Source organism: Coloeus monedula, assembly GCF_965178545.1.
Source record: "Coloeus monedula genome assembly, chromosome: 16".
Taxonomy (NCBI): domain Eukaryota; kingdom Metazoa; phylum Chordata; class Aves; order Passeriformes; family Corvidae; genus Coloeus; species Coloeus monedula.
This window is the reverse complement of record NC_138796.1, coordinates 11,651,574-11,665,016: the sequence shown is the minus strand read 5'-3', so window position 1 is coordinate 11,665,016 and position 13,443 is coordinate 11,651,574. Positions and strand designations below refer to the sequence as shown.

Here is a 13,443-nt window from a genome sequence, read left to right as displayed (position 1 = left end):
GATCAAACACAAACCTGGCATCCCACACTATTCCCTGCTCTGCTGCTGATTCACTTTTGCACCTCGTGTCCTACACATCTACCTGGTGATATTATCCTGATACCTCTCTGGGTGGAACCAGGATTAGTCAGTGTGTGCTTGCTCTCAACAGTTAACTTGACAAGTTAACACCGTGCTAACCATGATTATTCCCTCCTACCCTGTGCCTCTTGCAAGCGCCTGCCTGGGCTTACAGGCACTGGATGGAATTCAAAAGCCCTTTCCTCTTTTTCCTGTTTCACAGCGAGATGAATTCTGCAGAAGTGTCGCCCAAAAGGACACCACCCAGTATTTAGTGTATGGTGTTTCACTACCAAGATAAGAATAAGACAAAAACTTGGAGACTCCCTGTAATTTTGCCCACTAATCCCTGTCCCAGGGGAGCAGCTCTTGGCCAACCCTGGCTAATGTAACATTATCTATCACCACACTCCTGAGCCCACGGTCACGGCTGACACACTCTCCTTCTTCTCCCTTGGCTCTCACAGCTTCATCCTACCCAAATTCTCTCTACTCTCACCTTTTCTCCTTCTCAGTGGGATCCTCATAAAGCTTCAACAATGGCCTATTAATAGCTCTGACATTCTCAATCACCTGTTTTAGCTCCTTTATAACAATTATACCGAGATGCTCCTTTCTCCAGCCATCCTCTCTAATCCGTGTGTTTTCAATTTCCTGCGGCATCTTTGGCCTTAACGTGGCCAGTGCTGGATTTCTGGTTTTTGCTCTACACCATCCTACCTATTCCCTTTATTATTCATTCTCCTACCATTTTCCATATCACCTGCTGTTCATCCAGATTTGTGAAAATTACAGCACTTCTTAACCGATGATATTTCCAAATTCCTTCTTTTCCTCCCTGAGGGACTGATGCTTTATCTCAGCACTACTGATCCCCCCTCTTTTGTCCTCCCCACCCATATTGCCCTTCAACACTCCTTGGGAAAAGACCTGTTGAGACCATCCTGCCTTGCCCAGCAACTCCTCTGTTGCTTTTCTTTGACCTCACACACTCGGGCAGTTTGTGCATCTGTGCTCCTTTTACCCCCAAAACTTCCCTTCCTGACCTGTGCAAAAACCCTGCGCCTTTCTTCTGCAAAGGACTCCTACAGTAAATGTTAGTAGGAAATCAACCAGTTAATACTGGTTCAAGAGGCAGCTAGGAATAATTAACGCCTTTCCACTGACAGAAATACGAACACATCCCCATCCGTGTCCTCTTCGTTCCACCCGCCTTTATTGCGAGGATCAACTTCTGCTAACACCTGCAAAACACACATTTTGTGGCCTGATCTTGCTCAGAGCCTCAGGGAACGCAGTCATACATAATAAGGATGTTTCCCAACAAAAGCCTGTCACCTACCGATGAGACAATGGTTTCACAGGACAAAGCTGGTCGAGGTAACAATGGTGATAAGGTTGCACAATAACCCGAGGAAAGACAGATCCGAATTGCCACTGATTGCACTGACTTAATCACATGTGAAGGTTTTTTTCACAGGTGCTCCAAGTGTGCTCTTCCCTTCCTTGATTATTTTGACAATCCATGGGGGAAAAAGGGTTATCTTTTCTGCAGAGGTAACACTTTCAGTCACGGGTTTACACACTTTGAATAGTGTTTTCTGGGGGAACATTTTTCGCTTTCCAGCGCAAAGAAACACCTCAAGATGGTATTTTCTGCTCTCCACCTTCCTCATCGTGAAGCGCAGTGCGGCAGGAACTGACGGCTCTCCGACCTACAAAGAGCCAGAATGTGAGAACTGCGATTTTCCCTCTGAGCATCACCCGAGTGTGAGAACCAGGAGCTCCAGAGGCACTGGCAAATGCAGGGCACGGAGAGGGGCGTGCAGCAGGGTTTATGATGCGCTCCCTTCGGCAGGTGAGCTGCGGAGATGCTCGGGGAGAAGGTGCGCGGGGAAGTGCCCATGGTGATGTACGAGCCGCACCGGCAGGAGCCCTCGGCCCCGCAGTTCTGCGGCCAGGACGGTAAGTGAGGGCTTGGAAACAGCAGCCACAGGGCTCCTTGGGCACACCGAGGGTTGGTTTCCTGCATGTCACTGAACACATTCGGGCCCGGCCTTTCCAGGACGTGATGGGGTTAGAGAGCATCTGCGCCAGGATATAAAACCCAGGGTTGGGGTAGGATCTCCTAACAGAAACACCATTAAGCGGCAGTAAGTATTTTTGTTGGTTTAGTCAATAGTTTTTCGAACAACACACGCTTTTTTGCAGCAGTGTCGCTACAATAATTTCATATTCCTAACGTGCAAATGTGTTCAGCCAGCGAACTCTGTACGTGGATGGGTTATGTCCTGCTTTAATTGCCATCTAGTTTTACAGAGGACTGGCCTTTTCCCTGACATCCCTGCTGGCCAGAGCTGCCCTGCCTAGGCGAGTTCTGCAGCCAGACTCCCACAGGGATGAACAACCCCTGCCCATGGGTGAAGCGCTGACAATTCAGCTCCAGGGCTGCGAGTGGGTGCCAAGAGCTGCTGCTCCTGGGTTGGCTTTTCCTTCTGAAACCAGGCACTGCTCTCACACCTACACAAGTACCTCACAGCACTCCTTGTCTGCAGTGATTCCACCTTCCTTACCTTCCTGCTACTGAGGAAATTGCCATTTACGGGACAGGACTGAAGAAAAAATCCGAGTGGGAGATCAGGTGGTGACTAATGAGGCTCCATGTGTCAGTCGTGGGCCTCTAAACCTGACTCATTTTCAGAGTATTTCACTCTGATCAGCTCTCCCTGTAAATATTTTTGTCTTCAAAGATCTCCCTGGCCTCTTTCTAAGCTCAGCAGAGCTTGCAAGAGACTGGGGAGAAGGAGTCTCACTTGAGAGCTACTCAGCCAAGGGACAGGGGCTGCACACATCCAACACTGAGCTGCAGGGTCTCGTCCTTGTGCAGGAAGCAGATCCTTCCCAAAAACACATCGAGTGGTAACTGACTTGTACTAAGAACATTCCTTTTCTAGATCATAAGGAAATTATTTTGTTTTTAATTTTTTTACAATTTTTTCCCCTACAAATAACACCCCCTAAAAACAAACAAAAACATCAAAGAGAAAACCACTCAAAGCCAAAAACTGAACACCACCCCATCACCACGAAACCCAAATGCCGTTGCAAATCTTTACTGCTTCTGGCAAGCCATTCAAGAAAATATTGCTAACGTTTTTTTCATCTTTGTCACTGTATTTTGTCTCACTTTGGAAAATTCCAGTTTATATCCCTGTGGGCTCATTCCCTGGTTGCACTCACATCGTTTCTGAAAAGCTCGAGCACAGGCTGGACTCCCAGCTCAGGGCTGCTCTGCCTGGGGGTGAGGGTTTCTCCAATGCTGTCCAGGGTTGACCAACCAAGATTTCTCATAGGGACTGTCCTCCTCTCCCAAACTCAGTCCTGTAGTTTGGTACCACGCTAGCTGGCTGTTAAGTTTTGTACATGGGTTTATTTTGAATGTATCCATGAATGTATTTTTTAATACAGTAATTTATTTCACTTCAGGTAGGCTGATTGCATTCTTAATTTGAAAGATCAGTAAGAGAACTGAAAATCCTTGAGGTGTCTTAGTCACCAGCTTCCCTTCTCCCAAAACAAAAGGAAAAAGATCTCTGAACTTTGTTTTCTAGAACAAAGAGTATGATGAAATAACTTGGTTGAAAGCTGAGGAAGTTCAAGCTAGTAAAAAGGCTCTAAATACTCAGAATAAGGGTAGTTATCACTGAAATTAGAGGTACTGTGGATCTGTTATCAGTGGAGTCCTTAAATTAAGATTGAGTACCATGCCAGTGTTATGCTGGAATGGATGAAGTTGCTGCCTTTCCTAAAAAATTATTTGGTTTCTCAGCTTTTGTTATACAGAAAGTGAGACCAGCCAGTCACTGCAGGCTTTAAAAACCCAGGAGTCAGTACAGTGGCTGTTTCTCCCTGTGCTGGATTTCACCCTCTCTGCGAGGCACCTCTTGTCTCACTCCACGCAGCTTTTGGGAGCCAGAAGCTGTTTGCACTTGTACAGTTTGCCCTGGTTTTCTTTGCACAGGGGGCTACGAGTTTCCTTCTCCCCCGCCTTATTCCTACCGAGAAACCACCACCATCGAGGAGCCGGGTAAGTGCAGGGGTTGTGCTCCTGACAGCTCTCGTGCCACATGCCAACAAAAGCGAAATAGGTTTCGTTTTAAAATCAACAGAGAGGGTGGGAGTTTTCTGACCCAGTCGCAATCTCATAAACTGGAAAATTTGCACAGAAATGTCAGAAGATAAACTAAGACAAGGGACTCAGACTTGCTTCTCCAGCATTAGCCAATCTACACAAGTACCCCTTTAAAAAAAAAAAACAAACCAAAAAGCCCAGCCAGAAGCCAGGGCTTTCAGAATAAATCATTTTAAGAGCGGTGTTCCTGATCTAGTCACCTTTATGGAAGTGGAGAAGCTCAAAGGAGATGCTGAGGAAAGGCTTTGAAGAAGAGTCAATAACACCTCATACAGGAGGAAAGGAAACACATTTTTAAATATCCCTAAAACCAGCAGGCACTTGAACTCAGACATGCTCTATCCTATTTATGAAACAGATACGTTCCCACTCCTCAAGTTTTGCCTCAGGCTACAGTGTGAAGTTGTACCCTAAACTTGTTTTAGGATCCTTAAAATAGTATTTTTTTCCCGAAAACATTTCTGAAAAAATATCCTTCATGTACCCACAAGGGGCATCCCCCTCAGGGAGTATGACAGTCAAGTCTAGACTGCAAAAACATGAGCTGGAGTCTAACTGGGGACAGCACCAGCAGCTGTTTGATGGCATTTAGGTTTTAGAGTAACTGCGTCGCTGAATTTCTCATAACTACTGAAAAGTTGATTCAGAATGTTCCTCTGTATCCTTCAAACCTCTTCAGGGAGAACAAGCATTTTCATATGATTTTAAATATCAGAAGATAAATTCTCAGTGTCAGAGTACATCCACCAGAGGGTGGTGGGGACTGCCTGACTCCGGGGATTATCCCACAGACAACTCCCTGTGTATGTCCTTATCCGAGTAAAACTGGCTGGTTTTAGGTGCAATGTATTGGGACACACAGAACAACCAGCACAGTGGTTCTAAGGAATATACCTGAAATCAACAATAACATGGGTGCCACCTTAAGAGCCCACATTCTCCCAGTTAAGGCTTTATAACTTGTAAAATATTTCCTGTGGTTCTAATTGGGCTGCTTCTCCTCTCCTCCTGAATTCAGTTTATTTGGTCTCCCAGCCTCCAATCATTGTGGCAGGGATCTTCTCCAGCAAACCAACATCCACAATCTGTCCTTCCTGCCGCCAGCACATCACCACCCAGGTCACCTACAGACTGGGCAAGCTGTCCTACCTCCTGTGCACAAGCCTGTGCATGGTTGGGTAAGTTTTCATGGCCACTTTAGAGATTCAGCATAGCAGAAGGTTAAAAATGAGTAATTAAAAAATCAAAGTTCTAGTTAGTGCTTATACAGACAGTTTGCCCTTTTCCACTTGATAAGAAGCCATCCTGTCCTTTCTAGATACAGTCATCATGCTACAGGGGATGCAAACTTGCTAAATTTAACCCAGGATGTTCCACTTTTCATAAGACAAGCAGAAATTAGTACAACGTTGTCTACTTCCCAACTGTCATTTAGAATCAGGCTCAGAAACCGGCTCATGCATAAGATGTAAGAAGCGAAGATTAATTTTTTGGAAGATACTTCAAACATTAACAGACTTGGGAAAGAAGTGGATTCATACAGTGAAAAGACAGACAGAACAAGGCAGGGAAAAATCACAGATGCAGCCAGTAATCATTCTGTGCATGTCCATCTCCTCTTTGGCTGCAGGTGCTGCTTTGGATGCTGCTTCGTACCTCTCTTCGTGAGGGCCTTCAAGGATGCAGACCATTACTGCCCCTGCTGCCAGTTTCACATTTACAGATACAAAAGACTATAGAAACAAACTATGAAACCAGATGATGTAAAGCCTCAATTTCGTAATGGCATAAGATTCTGCACATAAAACTACTGCTAGGAAACTCACAGGAGTATGCTTAGGTTCTGCAGCTCCCTTGCTGGTGAACCCACCTGTAAACTCCAGTTTACCACCACATGGTTGGACTGGCTTTAAAACAAAAGCACTTAAGGACTAATTTGCAGTGTCACTTAATTCATGCTCTATTTGATTTGCTGCCCTGTGCTGTGAAGTTTCCAGCTGGTGAGTACTTCAGCTCCTCTCAAACCTCCCACCCAGCTGGGACACAGACTCCTCTGGACCTCTCAGCCCAACACTAACCAAGGTTTGGACATGGATGTTTCAGAGAAGCTCCTACCTTCTCTGCACTGGAACTGACTGGTTGAGATTTCATTTTTCTCTGCTCTTCTTCCTATGGGACCTACCCCTGCAGGGCTGTGGGTGGTACAGTGTAACTGATTATTTATTAACAAAACACTAATTTATGAGACTGTCTTTGCTCTGTTATGTATGAGGTAAGAAAATAAATCTATAATTGTTCACACTACTGGCAAAACATCTGCTGTCTGCATTGCTTCCATGCCCCACTGCACCCAGAGCAGAGATGCAGGTCACTGGGACACCCCTTTACACTAACAAGCTACAATCCAAAAGGCAAACACACAAAGAAGAAATATCAGCAAACACAGCTTGAAAAAAGTCACCACATCACAAGGCCGTGATTTTACCTCTCGGCCTTCTCACTGCACTGTATCATCTCCCAAAGCAAGGACATACCTCTACATAGAACTTTACAGTCACTTATCTTGTGAAATCAAATATCTGCAGTTGCAATGCCCAGGAGGTGCCCAGAACCTTCTCAACACTGACAGCAGCAGCACCTGCTGAAGCTTATTGCTGGCTGCAAAAATAAACAGAGGAAGAGAAGAAACCCATGTATATCCATGTTATAACATCATAAATGCTTTCACATTGAATCAGCACCCTGCTTGCTGAGGGCAGGTGGGACGAGAGGCAGCAGCACTGGGCTGCTCCCCTACCCCGCTCTGAGTACAGGGTCTGCACTACCGGGCACTTCAGGAACTCTAAAAGCTCCTTATCCAAACCCTGTCCCAGCGGTGTGTGACCAGCCCCCTGTCCCTGCTGTGTGTGACCAACCCCCTGTCCCAGCGGTGTGTGACCAGTCCCCTGTCCCTGCTGTGTGACCAGCCCCCTGTCCCAGCGGTGTGTGACCAGCCCCCTGTCCCTGCTGTGTGACCAGCCCCCTGTCCCAGCGGTGTGTGACCAGTCCCCTGTCCGGCTGTTCGGTCACTCACTGACCGTGGCCGCAGCCGCCGTCCCGGCCATCGCCCGCCACCGCCCCCTGCCGGGCACGGGGCGCACTGCGCGCTCCGCCCGCGGGGGACCGGGGCAGGGACAGCGGGAAGGGTCAGGGACAGCGGGAAGGGCCAGCGACAGCGGGAAGGGTCAGGGACAGCGGGAAGGGTCAGGGACAGCGGGAAGGGCCAGCGACAGCGGGCAGAGCCCAGGCCAGAGCCCCCAGCAGCTCCTCCGGCGGCTGGCACTGCGACACAGCGAGGGCAGGTCCTGGCTGTTGGACACTGTGGGGTTGAAGGCGGCCGTAGCAATGAGCTCCAGAAACGGCACTGCCCCCCGGCCCTGCCATCCTAAGCCAGCATCACAAACTGCCCCTACTGAGCTGATCCCACGGTTTAGATTGGACAAACTGCCCCTACTGAGCTGATCCCATAGTTTAGTTAAGCTAGGCTGGCCATATGCACTGATTTTTGCTTCAACACGGAACTGCAGCCTTCAGACTATAGAAACCCCAGTCTTCAGACTGTGAAACGTGAAAAAACATAATCCAGTGTAAGTGAAAACTTAAACCACCATTTCCCTGGCCCTACATGAAACCCAGAGCCAGCACTCGCCAGCCCCCTCAACACCCAGGCCACTCCCAGAGCAGCTGCCCCAGGTTTCACTCCTCCGTACCAAGGTCAGGGACTCGCCCTCCTCTGGTCACCCAACCCACTGTGACCTAATGGAACAGAAACCCACAAGGATCGAAGGCAGCCACACAGATGGCAGCACAACAGGTTTTACCAATTCACACATTGTTTTAGGATGCTAAGATTTTTCTCCATTTTAAAATCTGGCTGTGAAACCACAAGATTTGCTGTTAATTAGTGGTAAATAACGCACCAAGTCAGTGACATTCATCAGGAAAGGTGCAAAACCCAAATCCACATGAATATGCACACAGCAAAGGAATTATATAAATATATGACTTGAGATGTGCAGGAGGTATTTAACACAAGTCGTTACGACATTTTTACACCACTATTTACAGATACAATAGTTTACACAAGTGTTTAATAAAAAAATAAAGGCTTCCAGCCATAGCAAATTTAATTCCCTGCTGTGCTTGGTATACAGCTAACTTCAACATCACCTGGGACAGAAATTAAGTTGAATACAGATTTGGAGCTGGATTAGGACATATCACATGTGAACATTGCCCCCTTTTTCTGACCTCAAAGACCACGCAGGTTTAACAGCCAACAATAAATGAACACTCACTGCTCTCACATCAAACAGCGACACTCTGCGCCTCAATACCAAAATGTTACAGGAAAAACAAGGGCTCAAAATGTGGAAGCTGACATACAAGTCAGAATTTACCTTCTGGCCAGCACACCTTATATTACTAATGCCATTCCTGACACACAATTTGGCTGAATTTTGCAAACTTCATCTACCTGATCTAACCAAAATCTCCCTGAGTTCTGAGCGACCCACAAGCTGTAACTCCCAATCCTCTCCAAAATGAAGGGCCAAGACACCAATGCAGTGTTTACCCTAGGCTATTTTATTTACAATATGTACAGTTCCTACAGAAAATGATTTCTCACAGAGGATATCAAACAGCAACCCCCCAGCGTGGCTCCGATGTGGGCGCTGCCGCCCGCAGCCAGCGCAGCGCCCACGGCCGGGCGGGTCCGAGCTCCAGAGGCCGGGCGGGGACGCTGGCTCGGGAATGCTGGCTCGGGAATGCTGGCACGGAGCTCCGGAGGGCAGCAGCTGAGGTAGATCCGGGATGCGGGAGGCACTCGCTCTGCTCGTCCTGCGGGAAGGCCACGGCCGGGCCCTGGCGCGTCCTGCGGCAGCACTGCCTTGTCGGGGTCGCTATGCCAGCCTGGGCGGCTGAAGGGGGCTGGGGCTGGCTGTCACTCTCTAGGCAGCAACTATGTCACTGGTGTGATCTGCTCAGATTTCACAGAATGCTTTGGACTCCTTTAGGATAAAAGGCACTATATAAATCTACAGGAACAACGCTCGCTATTTTCGTAGGGAGAATTCGGATGGGCTGTTAACAACATGTTGCTCTGATGCTGTGTACCATGAAATTACATCCTTATTGCTTAACACTTATATTACCATTACCTTAATTTAATGCATTCACTGTCTACTATCCAGATAACTCCAAAATCTGAATAAAGAAATGAAATTCATGGCAGTTTTGAAGACTGTATTCTTGTAAATTTTTTTAAATGAACTAAACAAACATACTGCACCTGAGAAACCCTCCTGTCCTCCTCTTCATAGGTGTTATTTCCATATTTGAATAACAAGTTACTTGTGCTCCAAAAAAATTTTTTTCAGAAAATCCTTCAGTCACTGAAAACTGCATATGGAATGCCCCAAAGTATGGACTTCACCAAACTAGTGTGGGAATAGCACAAATACTGAAGCACATAAAATCCAGTTATCTAAAAACCAAAAGGCACCCAAAATCTGTTAGCGGCTTTTTCTTCTGAAATAGGAAGGATTGTGTTTCTTAAGATAGTCCCTAAAAGCTGCCAACATTCCATAAATTAATGTGAAAACTTAGTGACATTCAGATACAAGCTCAATTTTATATCAGTCTAAACAACACTATATATAATTAGGGCTTACTACTGCTGACCAGAGCCTCTTATTTCACAGAACAGTTTGGAAACAAATCCTGGTATTTACTGAAAGCCTGTAGAGACAATCCAAGTACCAGTAAAAACACCACTGGGATGGTGCAATTCTCACCAGCTTGAGGGAAATTTGAAGCAAAGGAAAGCTTTCTCCACTTAGGGCGTGCCAGTTAAGCACTTCCCTCTATTGCTAACCTACACACTCAGACAAAAAAAAAAAAAAAGCAAACTAGTCTGCCTTGACTGGAAATAAGAGACAGTTTAAAGCACTGCAAGATACAAACTAAAAAGAGAATCAAACATACCTAGAACTTGCACCTTCTGTTTTGGTTATGAATACAAGGAACACACTAGGGAGGGAATCTATTTACTCTATGAAGAGACCTTACCTTTAGAGACTCCAGATTTCACTTTACACCATTTATAGCAACAGACTTGAGAATCTGACCACAAAATTTTGTACAGGCAGGAAGAGTCCAGTCTACCACAAAGACTCTACTACAAGCTTTACAAACAAACTAGTAAAATAATTTTTCCATTTGTCTTTTTTGTACATGGCTCCTTCCTGGAAAACCTTTTATTTGTTAAGTTCAAATGTTACTAGTTAGGACATAAAAAAACCAAAACCCCAAAAAAAACTCCAAACCCCAAAACTATTAAACAGAAAACCCCACAAAGTTTCCCCAAAACAACCAATGAGGATTATACAATTGTCAACACTTAAGGAAAAAAACCCACACCTTTAGCAAAATCTCATGAATGAAAATGTTTCTCAAAACTCTATTTCCAAGGAGAGGAGAAATCTTCTTCAATGTCCATGTCATCACTCATCGAAAAAAATTTTATAGAAAATTTTATTCAACATACAACATTTTCCAGCAAAAAAAGGCAATATACAGGAAGAGGAGTTGTACACTGCGGCTACAGAAACAAAATAAAATACTGGAAAAGAATGTAAAATTAAGTGTGAATTGCTGATTCTATCTTTACTGCACTCAAAACTAGACACGCGGCTGGCATTAGCTCCAAAGAAAAGGAAGCAGTCTGGGGACTGAAATAAAACTACACACAATGAATATCAACATCAGTGAAATTCACTTGCAGACTCACCCAATAAAATTAACCTCCAAGTGTTAAATTGTACATGTTCATTCATTAAATATACAATTTCTTTTTTCGTTTTTTTTCTTCTTTTTTCGTTTTTTTTTCCTCCTTTTTTATACAAAGTCAACAGCTTACTAAACACTAGTGAGCATGCCCTCTGTGCTAAAAGGCTAGTTCTTGTGTTTTCCCCATCTCTTCCCATGGTAACTAAATTAATGATATTTATAATCTTTTCACTTGCTTTTGCCAACTTTTGAGTGTCATTCTATTTGCCAGAAGATGGCATAATCAATCGCAATGGTATTTCTCAATGGTTGGAAATTTAATAAAAAGACCCAAATATCTCTTTTTAGGACTCGGGGCATCCACTTGGTAAAACGGGATGCAAAGTATTGACTAAATTAAATGAAAACTAGTTTATTAAAAAAGATTCTATGAAGCTGGAGGAGACAAAAATCCCGAATAAGTGCCAACAATGTACACAATGAAGTAGAGATTGCTATTTATTGATGATGTGAGTTTTTCTTTTGCATTTACAAATGCACAAAAATGTCATTTAAAGTATAACTGAAGGAAATAAATCTGATGTGAGTCTAAACATAAGATTTACTAGCTGCAGTGATGGTGAACACCACACAGGAAGGGCAGCCAGTCAGCTTATGCCATCTATAAACGTACTACAGACAAATAATTTTGCCAATGTCAACTGTTCTACTAAACTCTTCCCTCATTATGCTGACAATTGCCTTGCATTACGTTTACCATAAAATAACTCTCATTGGCATCCAAGCTTTTATAAAAACACCTTCATTTTGCTCAAAAAGGGCAGTCAATAGATACAGAGAAGCCAAACTGAACAGCCTCAACAAAATAAAATTAACATCAGCAGCAAATCCTCTTGCTGAAGACTTCAGATATAGTGCACGTGTACCAAAGTTCTACAGTTGTTAAAAAGGTGCACACACACACTTATTTTTGTCCCTTGCCTTGACAATCTGGTTAAGTAAGTCAGTTATGGATTTTAATAGCTTTTTCAAGGTAAGTGTAGCGACTTCTCTTTGGGGCTTTATTGAAATGGTCAAGCCCTAGCCATGGCCTTGGATGAGACATGTTGCCTAGAAAAGAAAAGAGAAAAAAAAATAATGAAGTTTTAAGACTAAATTGGAAAAATGTTTCCATTACACAACCTACTCCTGTGTGCCCTGTCCACAGCTTGCTGAGAATCACAGGGGAGGGCAGAGGAGTGCAGAGCAGCCCCAGCGCCAGCAGGGCAGGGCTTTCCTTCCAACAGCACATTCCGCAGCTCTTTCTGCATCAGGTACCTGGTTTTTCTCTTCTTCAGTCACCTACAGGAGTTTACAGCAGTGAAGGGTGTGCTAAAGCAGGAAAACTGCTGGTTTATGGCCAGAGGCACATCAGAGTACCAGCTTTCACCAGAGTGCTGAGCTGGTTTCAAAGGGGGGAATCTGCCCTCGAAACATGACAACCTACAGTACCTGCCATAATCTCTGCTATTCCTATTATCTGGTTTAACTGGGAATATCTGTTAAATTAATGTAAAATGCAAATAATGCTAATTAAGAAATCATAAAACTGACTCTTCTCTTTATTTTCTAAGAAAAAAAACCCTAGTCATTCAGATTGCAAAGAAAACATGCAGACTTTTTCACTAGTTCAACCCAATATTATTTATTTTACTGCTAGTTTTCATGATAAACCACAGTCTGCATACTTCTTGCAAAACGGAGAAATTCTCTTTTAAGACGTCCTCAATGCAGTGCATCAAATGTTCTTTGAAGTGCAATGATAAAGGCAGAAACTAAAGAGGCCCCCAGCAAGGAAAGCACATTCTACATTCAAAGCCATCAACTGCAACCACTAAAGCATAAAACACGTGACCTTGTTGGTTGCCTGCATCTGCATTTTGTGATATATTTTCTTGAATTTTTTTTTTGTTTGTTTCACATAATGGCCAATGTCAAATTAAAAGAGAACTGCCAATCTTAGTGGGAGAATGTGAATGTTTTTGAAGGAAGAAATTAGGTCCTACATGGTTGGTGCCAGCACAGTCATGGCTATAGTTAGTGTACCTTAGCAAAAGCAAAAGGGACACTGTTGACATCAGCTATGCCAATCAAACTGGGGAATGCCACAGCTTTGTTTCCATCACTCCAGTGTGTGTTAAAATTTGGTACTTGTAGAAATTAATTATATCAAAGCACATTCTATCAAAGGGGTGAATTCTATGAACTCTCAAATTAGAACATTTTGCTCTCACATTCCCTACAGTTCCTACAAACAGTTCAAGTTCTCCCTTTTCCACATTCTGACATGCTCTGTGCTTTTGACCTGGTTACCTGGTTAG

At 44.4% G+C, this 13,443-nt stretch overlaps 2 protein-coding genes across 2 annotated transcripts in view; one reads left to right on the top strand and one right to left on the bottom strand.

The window, feature by feature from the left end:
• Nucleotides 1–1,931: 1,931 nt before the first annotated feature.
• LITAFD (LITAF domain containing) lies at nucleotides 1,932–5,991 on the top strand (the record flags this gene model as incomplete). The annotated part of the gene is made up of 4 exons (XM_082292514.1): nucleotides 1,932–2,025; nucleotides 4,082–4,147; nucleotides 5,271–5,430; nucleotides 5,883–5,991. The coding sequence occupies 4 exons, from the start codon at nucleotides 1,932–1,934 to the stop codon at nucleotides 5,989–5,991; spliced, it is 429 nt and encodes a 142-aa protein (XP_082148640.1).
• Nucleotides 5,992–10,504: 4,513 nt separating this feature from the next.
• USP7 (ubiquitin specific peptidase 7) overlaps nucleotides 10,505–13,443 on the bottom strand; it is a 71,893-nt gene continuing 68,954 nt past the window's right edge. Inside the window, exon 31 of the mRNA XM_082292330.1 lies at nucleotides 10,505–12,193. Coding sequence (XP_082148456.1) covers nucleotides 12,087–12,193 — 107 coding nt within the window. The 3' untranslated portion in view covers nucleotides 10,505–12,086. The remainder of the gene's footprint in view (nucleotides 12,194–13,443) is intronic.